Source organism: Culex pipiens, chromosome 1, assembly GCF_016801865.2.
Source record: "Culex pipiens pallens isolate TS chromosome 1, TS_CPP_V2, whole genome shotgun sequence".
Lineage (NCBI taxonomy): Eukaryota > Metazoa > Arthropoda > Insecta > Diptera > Culicidae > Culex > Culex pipiens.
In genome coordinates, this window is record NC_068937.1 from 66,289,461 (window position 1) to 66,310,776 (window position 21,316).

General features: G+C 38.9%; 1 protein-coding gene across 1 annotated transcript; it reads right to left on the reverse strand.

Annotated features, from left to right (window-relative positions):
- Positions 1-7,665: 7,665 nt before the first annotated feature.
- LOC120431927 (uncharacterized) lies at positions 7,666-13,999 on the reverse strand. Its single transcript, XM_039597065.2, has one exon. It carries the CDS (start codon positions 12,545-12,547, stop codon positions 10,370-10,372), a length of 2,178 nt encoding a protein of 725 aa, XP_039452999.1. The 5' UTR covers positions 12,548-13,999; the 3' UTR covers positions 7,666-10,369.
- Positions 14,000-21,316: the final 7,317 nt, after the last annotated feature.

The window sequence follows — 21,316 nt, forward strand, 5'->3', positions numbered from 1 at the left end:
CACGCCAGATCGTGCACAACTGCCAGCGTTGCTTCCGGACGAAACCCACTCAAATCCAGCAGTTCGAGAACTGCCCCCGGCGCGCGTAACGGTGGCGCGTCCGTTTTCCAAGGACCCCAAAATCCCGGCGAGCTAAACTGTCCCGTGCCCAACATGTCGTGTCCGAGAGGTGGTCTTTTCCTTTTTGTTTCGTTTCAGAAATTCCCGGAATTTCAGGGTGGGCGGGAATGTCTACGAGTACGGTAACTCGAACGATCTCGCATCTCACCGTCTGCAGCTCTATTCCCAGGGAAAATAATCGATTTTGTTCTTTGATCGGCAGAAAGGCATACGATTTTAGGCAAGTAACCTCATTTTGGCGCCACCTACATTTGAAACGCAGTCGCGCTGCAAAACCTCAATAGGAAAAATAATTACATTTCAATTTGCAATTTGCAGCGCGACTGTGTTTCAAATGTAGGCGGCGCTGCTAATGAGGTTACTTGCCAAAAATCGTATTGAGGTTTTGCAGCGCGCCTGTGTTTCAAATGTAGGAGGCGCCAAAATGAGGTTACTTGCCAAAAATCGTATTCATTTCTGCTGAATTGAAGAACAAAATCGCTTATTTCTCATGATTCCCTGCATCAATCTTAATGAAAATGGTTGCAAAAGACAACAGATTTTTTTTGCTTTAAAATAATGAACATCATTTTTTGGGCGCGCAAAAATTTTTGACCTTTTTCTTTAAAAAACATGTTTTGGAATACGAAAAAAATGAGTTTCCCCGTTTATATCAATAAAATAAACAGTTATATAGTTGATATCAGATGTGTTAACGTATATTCAACATTTTTTATTAATTTTTGACAGACTTTCTTGCCAAATAGTCCAAATTACTATCTTTTTCTAAATTTACCGTTTTCTCATAGAATAATCAAACAATTATTGAAACCCAAGCAGCAATTACTGTTGCCAAGCCTTATTTGCAACTAATTCAAAACAATCCAAAATCGCTGAGGCAACATATTTGCAACACTTCTGGCGACAAAAAAAGCGCACGACATCAACGCGATTGGCAACAATAGCCAGATAGTTATGAACGTGTTGCGGCAATGTTTCCTATGCGATGGTCAGTTTTGTAGGAAACATTGATGGTGTTGCAACAATGTAACAAATATGATGCAAATATGTCACCATATTGGTGAAATTTTTGGTTGCTTGAAATCAAACGCGCAGCCTCAATGATTTCAAGCCAAGTAGCAAGCGCAACAAACTTCTAATTATTTTCTGAATAAAAATGTTTCCGTTCGATATTCCAGCAAAACAAAAATGGATAAGTCTGAAAAATAACGCTATCGTATTTTTTCGTCAACAGCAAACTAAATTGATTTTCTTAAATGTATAGAAGGTTTTTTTTTTGCGATTTCATGTTTACCGAGTAAAATTTCATTCTACTCGTGATTTTTTCATGCGCCCTTAATCTTTTAAAAATTTGCTATGTTTTCTGGAGCTATTTCAGTATCGATATAAAAAAAAAATGGCTAATATATCTGAAAATTATCTGTGTTTCAATGCAAGTTACATAGAATCTCAGTTCTGTAGCAAAACGTTATAAAAAATGGGTTTAAATAGTTGAAAATTGATAATTAAAGTATTTTTTCCTATCTTACCATCATGGCGCTTTGTACGCACAGGGGTGTATTCAGGAACCTTTAATAAAATCAACGATAAGAAAATTTTTGTTTTTATGCAAACTAGGAAAACATACTTTTTTAAGTACCCAAATAAATACTTACAATAGATTGTTGTGCAATAAAGTGCAACCCACTTATCGTGACTATCTCTTATGCTAGGTTTCTACTCAAAAAATGAAACTACTGCAGTGCCAAATTCATGAGTGCCATCAACATATCTTCCAATATTGTCAATTTATCTTTAAGAAATGTGCCAGGTATTGTTGACAGGGATTTCAAGCACTTTTAGTGCAAAATAAGCAATTTGAAGAAAAACAACAATAGAAACAACACTCACAATATGGGATTAAAAAATGCGCATTTGGTCAAAAGTGTAAAATACAGCTCGATGCTAAACTGCCGGTTGTCCTTGTGAGCAATTCTTTTATTTAATTACAGTTGAAAATCAATCAACTACATCAAAAAGTCCAAAACACTTCTAAATCATTCACCCTTAGTACGTCCCTGCTTACTTCTCTCTGAGCAAATTGCCAACCTTCACTTCTGTTGCAACAAAGTTTCAACAATGTTGAAGTTAAGTATCCAACACCAAAATTTGTGTTACGTTGTGGTAACATAATGGTTACATAAAATTTGCAAACATCAATTTGTCTAAAGAACTGTCAAACAAAATAAAATTTCTCATTTTAGTTCAGAGTTGACAATATTTATAGGAAAAGAACCTTGTTTGGAAGGTGTGTTTCAAGAATCGTAGATTGAAACTTCTGCATGGCGTATGATTCATGGTGGGTGGTTTTTCTCCCCCTTCCGAACAAGCAAGGGGTGCGAAGCGCCGCGAAGTGAGTACCATCAGCCCTAGGCAGGTTCCGGCTGTCCCGTACCCCAAGGAGGATGTTGACTTGGGAGGTGGATCACGTACTGGGCCCACGGCCGGAACAGTGAAAGTATCTCGCCGGGAAATACGATAGGCAAGGCTACCAACGGCTGGAAGCTCAGTGACTCCGCGTAGGCGGCTCGGGACACCCAAGTACGTTTGCCGTTGGTGTGTTACGGAGGTCGTCCTGAAAATCACACAGAATAGTTTTGATTTGTCCGAGAAATCCTCGTCGTCATAATCAGCATAATCATTCCATCTGAACTCGTTATTTGCTGATGTATATAATTATCATTTTTAGTCGATAACAGTTTGGAAGTTCTTCTTCATGCCCCAATACTTCTGACTGTAGGTCTATTTGGACAGAATTTTGGGTAGCTTATTCAATTTATTAAAGCACTTGCACATTGTGAACTTTATACACGGAAAAAAATCAAATCTCGAAATCGTGAATTAAATTCACGAATGCGAGAACCACGAAGGAATATATTCACGTTTATAGTAGGTCTATTCCCGTACTGCAGAATTCTGCAATTCTGCACAAAAACGGCAGCAGAGCGTTCCCGTACTTTTCTGCAACAAAAGTAACTTTTCTCTCAGGCAGAACTTCTGCAGTGAGAGAGGTAGAAGTTGCAGCAAAACCGTTCCCGTACTTTTCTGCAAGCTCTCTCTTCTCTTTCTTGTTGAAAAGTTACTGCAATTTGGTATGATGGATGTTGACTACACGCTTACATAAAATCAGCAAATTGGGTGAAATTAAGCATTTTATTATAAGTTGTAATAATAAATGATTTTGGGGTTGTTTTTTATGTCTGGTTTTATTGAGACCGATTTTTTTTTTTTTATGAAACGATTTCAGGCTTAGTTACATTTCTGTAAATGAAATCGCGAATTTTTTTCAGTTTACTATTTTGACCTGAAAAAAAATGGTAACTTAAGCCATAGATATTATAGCACGGCAAGTACCACCAACAAAAATTGTACTATAAAAACAAATGTATTTAAAAAACTTTTAAAGACACATTTCCCTTTGAGTTTTCAAAATTCAAATAGAAAATTTTTATTTAGGAATACTTTTTGAATCTTCAAAGTTTTTGAATAACCTCGGGAATATACTAAATGTGTGTGTTAAAAAACAGGTAAAATTTAATTGGCAAATAATTATTTATAACCTTTAACGTGCTAACCAATTGGTATTACTTCTATGAACCCAACAAAAAAATATATTTATTGTTGAAATTAAAATTCTTAAATTCTGAAAATTCCATAAATTCTTAAATTCTTAAATTCTTAAATTCTTAAATTCTTAAATTCTTAAATTCTTAAATTCTTAAATTCTTAAATTCTTAAATTCTTAAATTCTTAAATTCTTAAATTCTTAAATTCTTAAATTCTACAATTCTTAAATTCTTAAATTCTTAAATTCTTAAATTCTTAAATTCTTAAATACTTAAATTCTTAAATTCTTAAATTCTTAAATTCTTAAATTCTTAAATTCTTAAATTCTTAAATTCTTAAATTCTTAAATTCTTAAATTCTTAAATTCTTAAATTCTTAAATTCTTAAATTCTTAAATTCTTAAATTCTTAAATTCTTATATTCTTAAATTCTTAAAATCTTAAATTCTTAAATTCTTAAATTCTTAAATTCTTAAATTCTTAAATTCTTAAATTCATAAATTCTTAAATTCTTAAATTCTTAAATTCTTAAATTCTTAAATTCTTAAATTCTTAAATTCTTAAATTCTTAAATTCTTAAATTCTTAAATTCTTAAATTCTTAAATTCTTAAATTCTTAAATTCTTAAATTCTTAAATTCTTAAATTCTTAACTTCTTAAATTCTTAAATTCTTAAATTCTTAAATTCTTAAATTCTTAAATTCTTAAATTCTTAAATTCTTAAATTCTTAAATTCTTAAATTCTTAAATTCTTAAATTCTTAAATTCTTAAATTCTTAAATTCTTAAATTCTTAAATTCTTAAATTCTTAAATTCTTCTTGCATTTTAAATTTCTCAAATATCTGATTTAATACTTTTTTAAAAGTTTCTTGATGTGGAAATATTAATGTTTAAATATTTTTAATTATGGATTTCTTAATTTCCAGATTGCTTAATTTACGTGTATAACAATTTTTGAGCCCTTGATAATTTTTTTTTATTTTGAAATAATTAAAAAAATAATACCCAGTTTGAGTAAATCCACTCAACTGTGTACAATGTTGCAGAAAAAGTACTGGAACGCGCTACCCAGGCAAAATTTTTGCCGCTTCTCTCCTTGCAAAACTTCTGCAAAAGAGAGAGACGAAGAGAACGAGTTGAAAAGTACGGGAACGTGCTGCAAAAAAGTGACTTATGCTGGCTGCAGAATTCTGCAGAAGCTGCAGAAATTCTGCAATTCTGCAAGTACGGGAATAGACCTAGTGCAAATGCACCATACTCATGAATAAATTCCTTCGTGGTTCTTACATTCGTGAACTTAAATCACGATTACGAGAATTGATTTTTTTCTGTGTATATTTGTTTTGATGCGTGCAACAAAAAGACCAACTCCATAAAATACCTTTTTTCCATTAATGATGTGTTTATGTCATGGCAAACGATGTTTACAATTAGCATTAGCAAGGAAACTTTGCTGCAACTAATTCGCAACATTTGCCGCTCAATATGAAGTAAGTTGTTGTTTTGTTTCAACATTGGTACAATAATGTCACCGAAACGTTGCATCAATACACAAAATCAAATTGTTGCCACAGCAAATAATGGTAACTATTTCATGAAGAACTTTGTTTTGATGTCACATTTTCGAGAATTGCAACATTGTTGCTCCCTTGTTGTAACTTAACTGGACTTAGACGTTTTTAGCATGTTGCGCGATGCTGCTTGGGAAAGTTATACACCAAAATGTTGGAAATAATTTTTCTTATCCGAATCCTCTATATGTTTTATAAAAATGGCTTCCGCTATTTGTTCATAGGTGGCGATATCTGTATTTTAGCTTTGCTGCAAAACTTCTATATGTAGAATTAGCAATTAAAAGCTCCATAATTCCGGCAGATGGCGCAAAGCATCGAAGAATGACGATTCTAATTTTCGCGGTTCGGTTATATAGGAATGCAAACTTAAAATTGAATTTACAGCTCTTAGAAAAACTTTTGAGATAAAATTCAAGTAGTACGAGTGTAAACCTTTTGCCCTCTATAAATTAACGCAATAAAAAAAATTTGAAAAAAAAAAAAATCTCGTGTAAAATGATCCCACATTGCTGTCTACTCACCCACTAAGAATTTTCGATCTGGCTCGAGATCGAGCCTGAATCGAGTCGAGGCTCGAGCCAAAATTCTAAGTGAGCAAGTCCGCCAGCGCACTATGGGACATTAGGGTGTAATATGGTTGTATGGAAAAAAAGAAAGTTCTCCAAATTTAGCGAGCACAGCCACTTTTTAGTTCCTTTTGGGGTCCTAAACAACTCCCCAAAGTTTGGGAACGATTGGTTTAGTCCTCACTTTGCGCAAAGCGATTCAATTTTCCATATAAATTTGTATGAGAAAAACTATTTTTTGGATTTCGATATTTATAAAATCCACTTTTCACGCTGTACTAAAACCGGATTCATATTCGGATGCCTTACAACTTTCCCGAAGAGAGTATGGTGCTAACTTGCTCCTAAAAAAAGATACAGCGTGTTCAAAACTCGTCTAAAACGTGTTTTTTGCTCGAAAATCACGTTTTAGACGAGTTTTTAGGACGCTGTATCTTTTTTCACAGACAAACTAGCACCATACTCTCTTCGGGAAAGTTGTAGAGCACCTTTTAGAGCATCCGAATATGAATCCGGTATTAGTACAGCGTGAAACGTGGATTTTATAAATATTAAAATCCAAAAAAATGTTTTTTTTTCATACAAATTTATATGGAAAATTGAATCGCTTTGCGCAAAGTGAGGACTAAACCAATCGTTCCCAAACTTTGGGGAGTTGTTCAGGACCCCAAAAGGAACTGAAAAATTGCTGTGCTGGAAAATCGATTTTGATATTACACCCTAATGGGACATCCCCATACAAACAGGTGGCCAAATTATTTTTTTGCTTTTCAAATGTTTTTTCATACAAATTTTGGTATTTGTATGGTATTTAAAGATTTTTATGACTTTTCATTTTTTTCAATAGTTGATTGTTTATAATAAACAAGGTTGCGAATGAGCGAGCAAGCCAGAAGCCGTGCTCGCTCATTTATGAGCATGAGGACTTAACAGGTAGCTCGTGCTCGCTCATGCTCATCGCATGCGCTCGCGCTCAATGAGCGCTCATCAGCAAATCAGGTAGATTTTTAGTATTGTTGATGAATCTGGCACAGGCCAATTGGATTGCCACTTTTAAAGATAATTTCATCGTGAAAAAGGGACATGAACTCATCAAAGTTGCATTGGTAATTTAATTTTGGTTAACCGCAGTAAATTTTCTTGAAATCATTCGTTGGCGTCGAACTGTCAAAAATTGATCGCGGTGGATTGCGGGGGATACTTTTCTACCACAGTTTTTAGGGCAGCGAATGACCAAGAAGGTTAAAGCTGCCAGAAATAAATGAATTAACAACAACAACAACCACAGTTTTTTGTGTGATCAATGTGGTAATGGTGAATGCTTTGGTGGATTTTTGTTAGTTCGAAATATTTCAAGAAAATTTACCGCAGATAACCAAAATCAAATTAACAATGAAACTTTAATGTTGTCAGCCTATATTTTTTTTAGAGTTTGATAATTTAGAAAACTAGTTTTGATCAAATTACCGATAAATGAAAAATGGCTGACTCGCAATTAAGGTGTCTTAATTTGCTAAGAATCCCAGACACTCTTTTTAGCTTATTTCACTTTCAAATTTAGAGTAAACTGTCAAGGAACGGAATTAATAGGCCTTAAATAAGCTGTAATAAGGATGGTAATCGATTTTTTATATTAAAACATATTTTTACTTGTGAGCACGCTCATTTCTCATTTATTTTTTGGATCGACTCCAGCATATAAATAAGATAATTGATGTGAAAATTATCTAAGACACAGTTTTGACATTTATTATGCAAAATTATTTACAAATAATTGACTAAACAAGATGAGGTGCCCAGGAATTAATCTAATCTAATCTAATCTAATCAAACACAAGTGCAGCCAGTCCGAAGAAAGCATCCTGGAAGAACATGTGATTAGATTACGCCCCATGTACTTTCTTGTCAATATTAATGATTGTAGTACATTCGAGCATCCCCGAAACGTATTACACTCATAAAAGCGGCCAGGCCTACTGCGTTGCATTAACCGCAGAGAGGATTCTGTGAACGGATCACATTTCACAGAATCTACAGGGGAGGAAGGATGCGTGGACATACCGTACCAAACGCTCCGGATCAGTTTTGATGTGGTGTGTGTTTTGTATGTGCAGTTTTTGTAAGTGTCGTGAGATTTTGCAATTTGGTCATATATAGTATAGGGGAACGGTAGGATAAAGGAATCGGATTAGGATTAAAATGAATCATATAGTGAAAAATTATATACAATTAAGCATTGAATTTAAAAATAATTCCAGGAAGCTGCAAAATAATTAACTATTATTAAAAATCAAGTACACAAGACGGTCCCGTTGCTGAAGTTGTAATTTTCATTAGATTATGCAACTTGATCATATTGATATTGGGGAATTGTACAATATAGGAAAAGGAGTAGGAGAGGGAATATGAAAATTATAGTAGAAAAATATACATATAAGTAGTAAATTTAAAGTTGATTCCAGGAAGCTGTGAAATAAATAACATTGTTTTAATGGACAAATGGTTCCATTGCTGAAATTGTAAGTGTCATTAGTTTATACAATTTGATGAAATTTATGGTATGGGTGAATGATGGGATGAAGGAAAAAGTATTGGATAATGATTTGTATGGAAATTACAATAAATAGGATTTATAGTGAATAGTGAACAGTTCGTTTGAAGAATATTTCAGAAAGCTGCAAAATAAACAATTATAATTTAAAACATATAAGATCCAGATGGCTCCTTTGGCATATTGTGCAGTGTGTATGCTGAAAGGAAAATTGGTTAATAGATTGGAATATGGCATATAATGTTATCATATAAGTAATACAATAATAATGAAATATGGTTTAAAACAAAAGAATAATTGAAAATATGATTACTGAGCGTATTCGCTATCATAATCATCAAAACAGTGCTCGGAAAATTAAAAACAAAGGGGTTGAAATACAAACATCACTTCAAAAACTAATGAAGACATATGAATGCTTTTTGATACGAAATCGTTCGATTTAGCGAGCATTCGCATAAGCGAAATTCAAATTAGCGAATCCGCTCAGCGTTAATGAAATATAATCGTGAGAATAATTGTAATAAGGAAATAATTAAAAATGAAGACGTTTGGCCACACTGTGATGGCACTCATTGTTGAAGCACAAGCTACAGTAGAGGCCCGTGTGACAAGTAGCTCAGTTACTCAGTTCTCACACTCTGCTCTCTTGACGGCTCTCTCTTCAGTTCGGAACAAACTCACCGGGAGATGAAAAATACTGGTTCAACATCCTTAAACCGCGTCGCGTAGCCTTGTAGCTCTTGGCAAATATTGAACTTTTCAATAATTTGAACTTTCTCAGTTATTTGATAACACTTGTTTACACGTAATTCATAGCACAAAATGAAATGGAAACATCCAAACAAAACACTTTTTCTGTCATCTGCGTACCAAAGCAGGAACTAACACTGCTCTCCCGCTCTCTTTTTGCCGATATTCACCCGAAGTTTTTAGATCTCTTCGTTGCGCTTTTCCTCAAAATTTATGCTGCGCTCACTATTTTATGCTGCCGGGTGCCGGGACGGTCTCGTTGCTGAGACTCACTCAACATAGCTTCGCCTACTGGCTACCAAACACACAAAGAGAGAAACATTCTCTCATAGTAGGCCATGATCAAGCGGTCGCACTTACACTTCAACAATGCCACAAATAATTGACTAAACAAGATGAGGTGCCCGGGAATTAAAACATGACTAAACGTTTTACCAAGAAAAAATATTTGTGTTCCTTGAAAGATACTTTTCAGCTTTATTAAATAGTTCACTTTCACGTGTCACTCTATTATCAACTTTGTTTTTAATAATCGAATTATTTCTACACAGTAAAAAAGTGTACATTTGGAAGGTGTAATTTTGTATGGTTGAATATTACCTCTTGAATGTTATAATTTTACCTCGATTTAGACTGAAAAAGTTGCATTACACCAGAAAAGTGGTAAAATTACACATTTTCAGAAGTAAAATTACGCATTTTTCTAACATAAAAGACGTACCCCTTCCCAGATGTAATATTTCTATGGTTTTTTAACTGTGTATAGATTTTAATGTAACAACTTAACTCTGACTCCAAAACAAGTGTTCGGAGCGGACTGTATTTTTTCACACAAACTTCCGGCGGACTTGGGGAACCAGTTCTGGAGGGTCGGAAATACCGCAAGCAAACAGAAAAACACTTTAACTTTCTCTAAACTATTCTATTAACTAACACATAACTTATTTTAGAGGTTAAATAATGTTTCCTTCCGACGATCGCGACGCGCTCGACTTGACGTCCGACCGGTTCGGCTGCTTGCGATGAACTTGCCGCTTCTCCGAACGATCGCGCAAACTCGTCCGTTGCGCGCCAAAAAACTCTCCACTCTTCGTCGTCGTTCGGGTTTCCGCTCTCTTTCTCTCCTTCGCCGTCGTCAACGGCGCGCTGTTGCCACGCACGTCGTTTCGCGCGCTCTTTGTGCGCGTTTCCTTCGTTGTTTACAACGGCGTAGGCATGGTTGCCAACATCGCTGCGACTGAGATCGAAGCAACCGCAGTGCTGTCAAAACAAAGCAAAATTTTCTTCGAGCTGAAAGGTTCAGGCTCGAACATCCTCCACCCGCGATGAACTGCCGTTGATCTCCAGGCGATCCAAAGGTCACTCTTTCGCCTTCCACGTTTGGCCGTACGTTGGCCAGGTAAGTCTTCTTTCACTTCTTCGCCGGGAGCTCTTGGGATCCGCAAGTCGATGCGAACCCATTTCGCCCTGTTGTCCAAAACCAGGCTTAATTTCGTTGCGTTCTTACAGAATGTGCCGGTCAGCGCAGTTGACAGTCGCAGGGGCCGCCAAAAGGCCTGGCCGACTTGTGGAATGTACTCCAGGGATTGTTGGTGCTTGCCGATTGCCGAAAACCGGCATCTTGTTCTGCTTCTCCATGGACTTTCTTCTGTCCCGTCTGGTGACACTCGCTTCAGTGGATCGGCGTACACCGACCGCTCGTATGGGTGAATTCCTCTAGTGCCACTCTTCTGCCTCTTGTTCGTTGGTGCTGCAGCTGGAGGATACTTCGACCGCTCACCGATCATCAGCTGTAAGCTAACTGCAGCCGCCTTGTACGGTGCCGATGCCGCTCTTGTACGTTCCGTCATCTGCTCCACGAGCCACAATGCGTTCGATTGCAGTAAAATGCTGCACCTCGTCACTTCCAATCTAGTGCCTTCTAGCAGGAAACGCTCAGCTAGGAAAGCCAGCGTCGTCTTTGGTGTACGTGCTACTGCATGGAACGACAGGTAATCTTTATTCGCATTCGTTGGATCGCTCACCTCACTCGCTTCCTTGTAGGGTGGTCCACCATCATGTTCTTCTATGTTCGTCCTCAAAGCCGTGGCTTGAGCCCGAACCGCTTCTTCACGTGCTGCACCGCGTCCCGTCGTGCCATCCATGACCTGGCTGAACCTCATCTCGCGCAGACCCACCAAGTTGACTCTGACGGCGAGTTGGAATTCCGCAGGAGTAGCCGAGGTGGTGGAACGTGGCTGCATCTCTTCGACGCCAGCCAACTCGTTCGCGTTGTGTTTGTCCAGGATGTCTTTCGTCAAATGTGTCTTGCTTGCTGCTATCAATAAACCACGGCAGGGGTGTGGGCTGCAGGGTTTATTCTGAGAGTCCGCGACGGCTGACAGCGCGTCCGGCGCTAGTTGTCCAGAGGAGCTGGCCTCTGGCGTCACTTGATCCGATTCGGCTTGTTGTGGAGCACCAGGTTGCTCCACCTTCGTTTGTGTTGTCGGTTGCTTAGGGTTTCTCCGGTATTCGGCTTGCAGCAGGGTGTGGTGCCGCTTCTTGCACGTCGCGCACGCTCCGTTGGACACACACTGCGCTGAGGTATGTCCCGCCCGGAGGCAGTTGAAGCAGAGCTGCTTCTCCTTAACCTTGATCAGCCGCTGGGGGACTGCCATCTCCAGGAACTGCGGACACTTCCAGCTCTTGTGCTGGCCTAGTCCGCACACGTCGCACTTCTGTGCCGGCTCACTTCCGGCGGTCGAGACCATCTTCTGCTGACCCGGATCATCCGTAGCGTTCTGTCCGGGTGGCTTCTTGGTGGGTTGTGACGAGTCCCTCTCGTCAGCGATCTTGCATGTGTCGATGATTGTCTTTAGCTTCTCGATCTTGTGGTTGTTCTCGGACCGTTCACCATGCGGGATGGTGAACTCCGGTCGTACCCGATCTTCCGTGTCCAGCTGCTTTCCCAGCAGCTTCCCGGAACGCTTCGGGGGTTCGTCGATGGCCGTCTCGTTGGCGCATCCGACGATCTTAGCGGTTGTTTGGTTCGTTGTCTCGTCCACCCGTTGTGGTACACCAGGCGTGTACGCGTTTCTTCGTCGTGTGGGCTGGCTCACTTCTAGCAGCTTCTCTTCGATGACAGTCAGGACCTCCGTGTGTAGGTCATCGAAGGCGTCGTAGAGAGCATCCTGCTCGTCCCGTGAGGTTGACGGAACCATGCCGAGATTTTTCCCGTACGCCGTGTGGTACGCATCGTACGCGGCTTCAACTTCCTTCTGGCACGTCTTCAACGCTGCCCATGTGAGCATCGTGGCATCTTTTAAGCTGTCAAGAATTGTAACAAGCTTACCTTGAGCCAGCTCACGCTGGTGGACGACGTCGCTGAACCGCTCCATCTCCGCCAGCTCCTTTACACTGCTCGCTCTGCAGGGGATCACTCAGTGCACTTGTTGACCGCACTTGCCGCCGGTCTTCTTCTTCGGTGTGGCCGCCTTCTCCGAGTTCCTCAGCTTCTTTGGTGGCTTCCTCGGGCGAAGCACTTTGACCACCGATGCTACAATGGCAGGGCACTGAGCTCGGAACGGCTGCTGGAACCGTTCGCGTTCACTTTGGGGTTCTTCTACCCGCTTACTTGCACTCTGCGCCGAACTTCCGGAACCACTTTCCAAAACGTTCTGCGCACCTTTTCTGGAACCACTTCTTCGCGTTGTCTTCCGGAACCAGTTTCGCGAAGCCTTCTCACTTCGAGCGTCTTCACTTCCGGACCAAGTTCGCAGAAGGTTTTCGCTCCTCTTCTCGGTGTTCACTTCCAGGACCACTTCTTCTTCCTTCTCTGCCTGCAACTTCCGCTTCTTCTTCTCTGGAGTCGTAGCGTCCTTGCTCAGCGCCGCTCCCGGGAGTTGCTGCAGGCACCTTAGGGCAGTTTCCGGCACAAGAGGGACACCTACGATCGGACCCAGTGTCCGAACCAAGCACGGAAATCAGCCAAGTCTGAAATCACGGTACTTGGGGGAACTTTTGTGTCCTCTTGGCCGGAACTTCACTAAACACGAGTCTTCTTTTCGGAACCTCTTCCGGCTTCAGAAAACTCTGGACGCATCCAAGATGGCATCGCTTGGCACTTTCCACACTTGCTCTTCGGACGCATTCTGGCTGATTCCAAAATGGCGTCGCCTTTTCACTGTGAGCTTTTTTCCATTCACCACGTTTTAGCCAAGATGGCGTCCGTTTTCACTCTTCTTCGCGGCAACTTTTTCCACGTTGTGGGCCTTGTGCCCACTTGCCACGCTAGAATCGACCCTCCACCTTTTGTCCTTCGCTGTCCCCGCAAATCCCGGCACTTCTGGTTCAATTTATCCGGGTCGTTCGGACCATGTTCGGAGCGGACTGTATTTTTTCACACAAACTTCCGGTGGACTTGGGGAACCAGTTCTGGAGGGTCGGAAATACCGCAAGCAAATAGAAAAACACCTTAACTTTCTCTAAACTATTCTATTAACTAACACATAACTTATTTTAGAGGTTAAATAATGTTTCCTTCCGACGATCGCGACGCGCTCGACTTGACGTCCGACCGGTTCGGCTGCTTGCGATGAACTTGCCGCTTCTCCGAACGATCGCGCAAACTCGTCCGTTGCGCGCCAAAAAACTCTCCACTCTTCGTCGTCGTTCGGGTTTCCGCTCTATTTCTCTCATTCGCCGTCGTCAACGGCGCGCTGTTGCCACGCACGTCGTTTCGCGCGCTCTTTGTGCGCGTTTCCTTCGTTGTTTACAACGGCGTAGGCATGGTTGCCAACATCGCTGCGACTGAGATCGAAGCAACCGCAGTGCTGTCAAAACAAAGCAAAATTTTCTTCGAGCTAACCTTTCAGCTCGAAGAAAATTTTGCTTTGTTTTGACAGCACTGCGGTTGCTTCGATCTCAGTCGCAGCGAACAACAAGTTTCAAAACACAAAATATGACAGATAACTTCATCCAATATTATTACACCCAAAGTTAAAGAACGAGGGGATAGTCCTCACGAAAAGAAACGTGAGGAAAGGGCTATTTTGCGAGAGTATAGTCCTCTTGCAACAGTTCATCCTATTGAGTGGCTTATATGGACAAATGAACGCCACTTTGTCACCGAACCATGGTGGCCCATACGGCAAAGGCACGGTTCAATAAGCCGAAGCCCAGTAAGAAATACGGGGCCGATCGGGTCTGATCGTAAGAGCGACGATCAGACCTACAGGGGCCGATGCGGGTCTGATTTTGAGACACGCATCAGACCCGAATCAAGGTATTTTGCACGCGAAACGTCAACCTGTCAAGGTTGTTCGAACATCGCGGGAGGCCTACGTGCGTGGCCGATGTAAGAACGACGTAAGGGTGAAAAATCGGACGCGCATCAACCTCTTTTTTGAGCTCTTCTTCTTCTTTTTCTGTCATCTGTCATTGGGTTTGTTTTGACTAAAACAGTTATTTTCAGGTTTTAATTCATTTATTTTGCTGCAATTAGTTTTTTGCTCCGCATCACCAACTTAGGCACGATTTCCCGGAAAAAACGGTGTACAAACAAGGAATGCTCTGGACGAGGGGAACTGGCTCCTGTTGAATTGGAGTTGGACGCGTTCGTCCAGCGGCCGTTCCAAGGGCACTTGCATCGCGACAGCAGTCCGTCGACCCTGTTCCGTGGTGCGTCGTACAGAAGGTATCTGTAAGGAGATGGCCTTCCGGCGTGACAGTTTCGAAATGCGCTTGAGGGGAGGGCGAGTTCCTGGAACGTTCCATTTGCTCTGGACCTGGACGAGCGTCCCACTCGTCGCTCCGAAGGAACTTGTGGGCTGTCGTCGTTCCAAGGCAATGCCATGGTCGTCCTGCGCACCTGTTTCGGACTATATTGGCCTATTTAAAGAGAGGAAAAATAACGGGAATTGAGTTAGAAAGCGGGTAATTGACCGTAATCGTGTTGAACAATGGTGGCAGTGTTTCAGGAATAAGGACCGGTTCCAGAGATTCTTCCGGGATTCTCGTCAATGGATTATGTTGTTTAGGGATACTCACAATCGTATATTTGATCGTCAGTCGCAGTCAGGCACAGGTCAGACAGCGGCTTTCGTCAGGATCCAGGATCAGAGTTGTCCAATTGTTGCCATGCGCGTTCCGAGCCTAATCCATGCAGCGACGTTACGAGGGAACTTGCAGGGTAATGATTGTCCATCGAGCCTATTTCGTCCAGCGTCGTTTCGAGAGCACTTGCAGGTTGGCGACCGCCCGGCAAGCCTGTCCTTTCCGAGGGAACCTTGAGGTCGTCACTTACAAGGTCATGGCCGTCCTAAGTGGCATTTCCGAATAGCAACTAGAGCAAAGTTCTAGAAACATCTTCGGGGAATCTTGGGGAAAGAACTTCGAGGGACACGGTTCCGGAGATTCTTCCGGGCTTTGTTCGTACCGCCAGTTGGAATCCTTGTGCATGAGCTCAATCGAGTGCATCTGAATGGCCCGCAGACACATGACCACTGTTGTTCTTGCCAGCATCCGATCCAGAAGCGCCCTTTTTGTCGTCATCTGGTCCAATGAGGTTGCGCACACTAGTTCGCTTCCTCCGCAACTTCTACCGAATCTTCCCAAGGCCTCGACAGCGGCTGCTCAGGTTCGCTGACTTTTTAGTCCACCACCTTTGATCATTCCAGCTTGTCCGAAGTTTCCTTGATCCGCCCAAGAATCTGCTAAGCCTCGCACTCCGAAAGCGCCGACGATTTTGCTCTAACTTAAGCATCTAGAACCTCAGTCCTGGCCGCGGCCTGCTTGTGTTCCATCTCTCTTCGCTGGTATTCCTCGTGAAGCAACTTGAGACGTTCTTTGGCCTCGGCGTCCAGTCCGTGGCCATTCTGTTGCGAGGGAGGTGGCGGTTGACTGACGGTCATCATCAATCTCATGGCAGTCAGTGTCTTGCGAACCTTCGTGGTGAACGGACACTAGAGCTGCGGTGTTTTTTACTACCTAAGCTCAGAGTTATTTCAAACAAAATTCACAGTCTTTTTAAAGACTACCTGAGTTATTTTCCAAAATTCTAAACAGTCTTTTCAAGACTAACCCCACCTGAAATTTTGTTGTATTCTACAAACGAAGCCATCTTTTTGAGAGAACTTTGCTTGCAAAATGCGTCAAAACAAAGGTAAACGCAAATCTTCTGAAGATTTGGTCGTTACGTCGGTGAAGCGTTTGAACGCGAAGCCGGCTAACGGAAACAGAAAAAGAAAACAGCCTCTTCTGAGGTCTGATTCTGATTCTGAAAGTGAGGTCAATCCTCCAATTCCATTGGCAAACAGTTTCGGTGTTTTATCCGAAACTGTTGACAAGGATCCTTCTCCTCGTACTGAGCCTTCTGCCGTCGAGAAACGAGTAAAGGCTCCGCCAATTGTAGTGACTTCCGTCTCCGATTTGGCCAGCTTTCGAACGCAACTGAAGAATTGCAAGGAAACTTGCAATTTGAAGGTTTCGTTCCAGCTTGGTCGAAGAGGAGAATGTCGCTTGTTGACGGAATCTTTACAAGATCACCAAACTTTTGTTGGTTATTTGAAAAACCACAAACACAATTTCTACACGTATGAGACCAAGAATGCTCGTCCATTCAAAGTGGTCCTGAAAGGTCTCTCCAACGACTTGTCGGTGGATGAGATCAAAAACGAACTTAAGGTGTTGCTTGGCTTTGCCCCATCCCAAGTAATACCAATGAAGAAAAAATCAAACGGGAATATTTCTCGCTTTGGTTTGACTTCACAATTTTATCTGATTCATTTCAACAGAAATGAAATCAACAATTTGAAACTTTTGGACAAAGTTCAGTTTTTGTTCCATGTACGGGTAAAGTGGGAGCATTTTAAGAAACATGGCGGTAATGGCCAGAATCTGACCCAGTGCCGGCGTTGCCAGGCATTCGGTCACGGTACTGATCATTGCGCCATGGTTCCAAAATGCATGGTTTGCGGGGATTCTTCTCACGACAAGGACAATTGTACCGTGAGAGAAGTCACCCAATTTAAATGTGCAAATTGTGGTGGAAATCACAAATCAAATTTCTGGGATTGCCCCCGCAGAAAAAAGGTTTTGGATTCTCGTGCTAAGCATCAGCCGAAATCCAAACCGAAATTTTCTCAAAGTCAGGTTTTACCTGCACCTTTAAATCAAACGTTCGTGCTGTCTCACTCGAACAATACCCCTACCGTGGAAAAGTTAGGTAACAGCAATGGTATTTCTTATGCCAACGTCGTTTCGGGTTCGGGTTCATCCACGAATTTTAAATCCTCTACCAATCTTCCTGAAATTGGGCAGGTACCTCAAATTTCATTTGAAAATGTTTCACTGTTTGGTTTGATTCAAACAATGAGTAATGCTACATCCATGATGGAAGCTATCCAGATTGGATTAAAATTTGCGAATGATGTTGTTCTTACCCTGAAGTTTAATCATGGATCTAAGTAATTCCATCTATATTATGAATTTTAATGCTCGCTCTTTAAAAGCGAAAGAAAATGAATTTTTCAACTTTTTACGAGTTCATAACGTGCATGTTGCTGTTATAACCGAAACATTTTTAAAAACTGGCACTTATTTGAAAAGTGATCCAGATTATAAAGTTATAACTAATAACCGAATGGATCGAAATGGCGGTGGAGTTGCAATAGTTATCCACCGTAGTATGACTTATAGCACGTTACGTGACTTTAAGTTAAAAGTTATTGAAAGTTTGGGCATTGAACTTGAAACTTCTTTTGGGAAAATTATGATTGCAGCTGCATATTTGCCTTTCCAATGCAAAATAAAAATTATTTCAAAGGGGATTTGAACAAACTTACTCGGCATAGATCTCGATTTTTGATCATCGGTGATTTTAATGCCAAACACCAATCTTGGAATAATTCAAAAGTAAATTCCAATGGTAAAATTCTATTCAGAGATTGCACTTCTGGTCTTTATTCGGTTTTATATCCGAATGGGCCAACTTGCTTTTCTTCTGTTAGAAATCCATCATCAATTGATTTGGTTTTGACAAATCAAAGTCAGTATTGTGGTCCTTTAGTGACTCATGCTGATTTTGATTCTGATCATCTTCCAGTAACTTTTTCACTTTCTCATGAAGCAGTTATCAGACCCAATAGTTCTGTGTTTAATTATCACAAAGCTAATTGGGACAGGTATCAGCATCATATTGAGAATAATTTAAATCATGATTTTGTTTTAGAAACCAAAGCTGATATTGATTCAGCCTTGGAATCTTTAACTAATGCAATTTTGGATGCAAGGAATATTGCTATTCCTAAAGTCCAAGTCAAATTTGATTCTCCCATTATTGATGACGATCTTCAGCTTTTGATTCGTCTGAAAAATGTTCGCCGGAGACAGTATCAACGTTCTCGTGATCCTGCACTGAAGCGAATTCAAAAAGATTTGCAAAAGGTTATTGACCACAGATTCACTCTCCTGCGAAATGAAAAGTTCGCAAGAGATGTCGAACAAATTAAACCTTATTCCAAACCTTTTTGGAAACTTTCAAAGGTTCTTAAGAAACCTCAAAAACCAATCCCTTCTTTAAAAGATGGTGATAATATTCTATTAGCTAATGGGGAGAAAGCTCAAAAACTTGCTCAGCAGTTTGAGAGTGCTCATAATTTCAACTAAAATGTTTTGAGTCCTATTGAAGATCAAATTTCAATAGAATTTCAGAATATTGTTGAACAAGAATTTTCATCAGATGAAGTTTTGAATACGGATCTGAATGAAATAAAATCTATTATCAAAAAATTTAAAAACATGAAAGCCCCTGGTGAGGATGGCATTTTAATTAAAAAATTACCAGAAGCAACTTTAAGTAGCTTGGTCAAAATTTGCAACAAATGTTTTGATTTGGCATATTTTCCCAGTAGTTGGAAAAATGCCAAAATAGTTCCGATTTTAAAACCGGATAAAAATCCTGCTGAAGCCTCAAGCTATCGGCCCATTAGTTTGCTCTCATCTATTAGTAAATTATTCGAAAGAATAATTCTTAATAGAATGATGACGCACATTAATGAAAATTCAATTTTCGCTGATGAGCAGTTTGGATTTCGCCTTGGGCATTCAACTACTCATCAGTTGTTGAGAGTTTCAAATTTAATTCGAAGCAACAAATCTGAGGGCTACTCTACTGGCGCTGCTCTTCTAGACATAGAAAAAACATTTGACAGTGTTTGGCATAAAGGTTTGATTGCAAAATTGAAAAGGTTTAATTTTCCGATTTATATCGTGAAAATTATTCAAAATTATTTGACGGATCGTACTCTGCAGGTATGTTATCAGAATAGCAAATCTGATCAACTACCTGTACGTGCTGGCGTCCCTCAAGGAAGCATTTTGGGTCCAATTTTATACAATATTTTTACTTCTGACTTGCCTGATTTGCCCCCAGGATGTCAGAAATCACTTTTTGCTGATGATACAAGCATCTCCGCCAAAGGTAGAAGCCTTCGTGTCATCACAAGAAGATTACAAAAAAGCTTGGATATTTTCAATTCTTATTTGAAAGAATGGAAAATTACTCCAAATGCTGCAAAAACTCAACTTATTATTTTCCCTCACAAACCAAGGGCTGATTTTCTTAAACCAAAAAGTCATCACATTATAAAGATGAATGAGGTAAATTCAGGGTTGTTACGGGAAAGTCGAAAAAAAATCCGCGCCAAATCCGCGCCGACCGAAACCTTAATCCACGCGAAATCCGCGCCATATAAAAAAAAATTGCGACCAACAATCAAGAAATGTTATTTCCAAAGAAAAAAACTAAAACAGAAAATATTTGATAGAAAAATTAAACTCGTTTTATGTTTGAAGGAATGAAATCAAAAAATCCTTTTAAATAATACCTCAAGAAACGTCAAGAAAAGTGTCACAAAAAAAAGTTTTTTTGCAAATCAATAACTTTGACCAATATAAACAAAATAGAAAATTATAAACCAATATAAAACAAAATTAAAAAATCTAATAAATGAAATTTTACTTCAAAAATATAAGCCCAAATTCTAAAATTTCATATAATTAAATTTAAGATTTAAGAATTCTAAAAATTCAAAATCTATGAATTTTAATACAAATTGTATTTCAAATTCCTCACTGAAATTTCATTCCGAAACAAATTGCATTTAAAATATTAGAAATGTTTTCTTCTTAAAAATTAAGAATTTAAGAATTTAAGAATTTAAGAATTTAAGAATTTAGGAATTTAAAAATTTAAGAATTTAAGAATTTAAGAATTTAAGAATTTAAGAATTTAAGAATTTAAGAATTTAAGAATTTAAGAATTTAAGAATTTAAGAATTTAAGAATTTAAGAATTTAAGAATTTAAGAATTTAAGAATTTAAGAATTTAAGAATTTAAGAATTTAAGAATTTAAGAATTTAAGAATTTAAGAATTTAAGAATTTAAGAATTTAAGAATTTAAGAATTTAAGAATTTAAGAATTTAAGAATTTAAGAATTAAAGAATTTAAGAATTTAAGAATTTAAGAAAATTTTATTTGAGATTTTTGAGATTTCCGTTTTTTTGTTTGCAAAATTGTTTTAAATTTAATATTTTTTAGTTTTCAAATTTTATTTTATTTATTTTTATTTTGAATTTTTCATTGAATTTTGAATTTTCGATTTTTTAGTTTTTTGGAGTTTTGAATTTCAGATTTTTAAAATTCTGAATTTAGAAATTTAGGATTTTTTAAATTACGATTTTAGGAATCCGAAATTTTTTTAAGCTGAATTTTAAAAATTTTGATAAAAAAAACTATTAAAATATAAAAAAAGTTTCGAATTTTTGAAATTTTAATTTTGAATGATGGAGCATTAATTTTTGAATGTTCTGATCTTTTTTTTCACCAAGAATGTTTAAATTTAGAAAAAATATTTCTACGGGTAAATCCATCTAAAATTCAAAGGCAAATTGAATATATCCACTATAAAATTAAAAATAAATAAGGTTAAAAAACCATTACTCAAAACTCAAAAGAAAATACATATTCAGAGCCGGATATATTAAGAAATGAGTTAAGTGTAGTAATAATTTTATTTAAGAAATTCTCAACCATACATAAAATAATCTCTACATATACTTCATCTTAATTTTTCGACGGTTCGTATTAAGAAAATACAAACAAAAA

Coding starts and splice junctions, on each gene's coding strand:
- LOC120431927 (XM_039597065.2), bottom strand. CDS start 12,547: ATGGAGCGGTTCAGCGACGTCGTCCACCAGCGTGAGCTGGCTCAAGGT.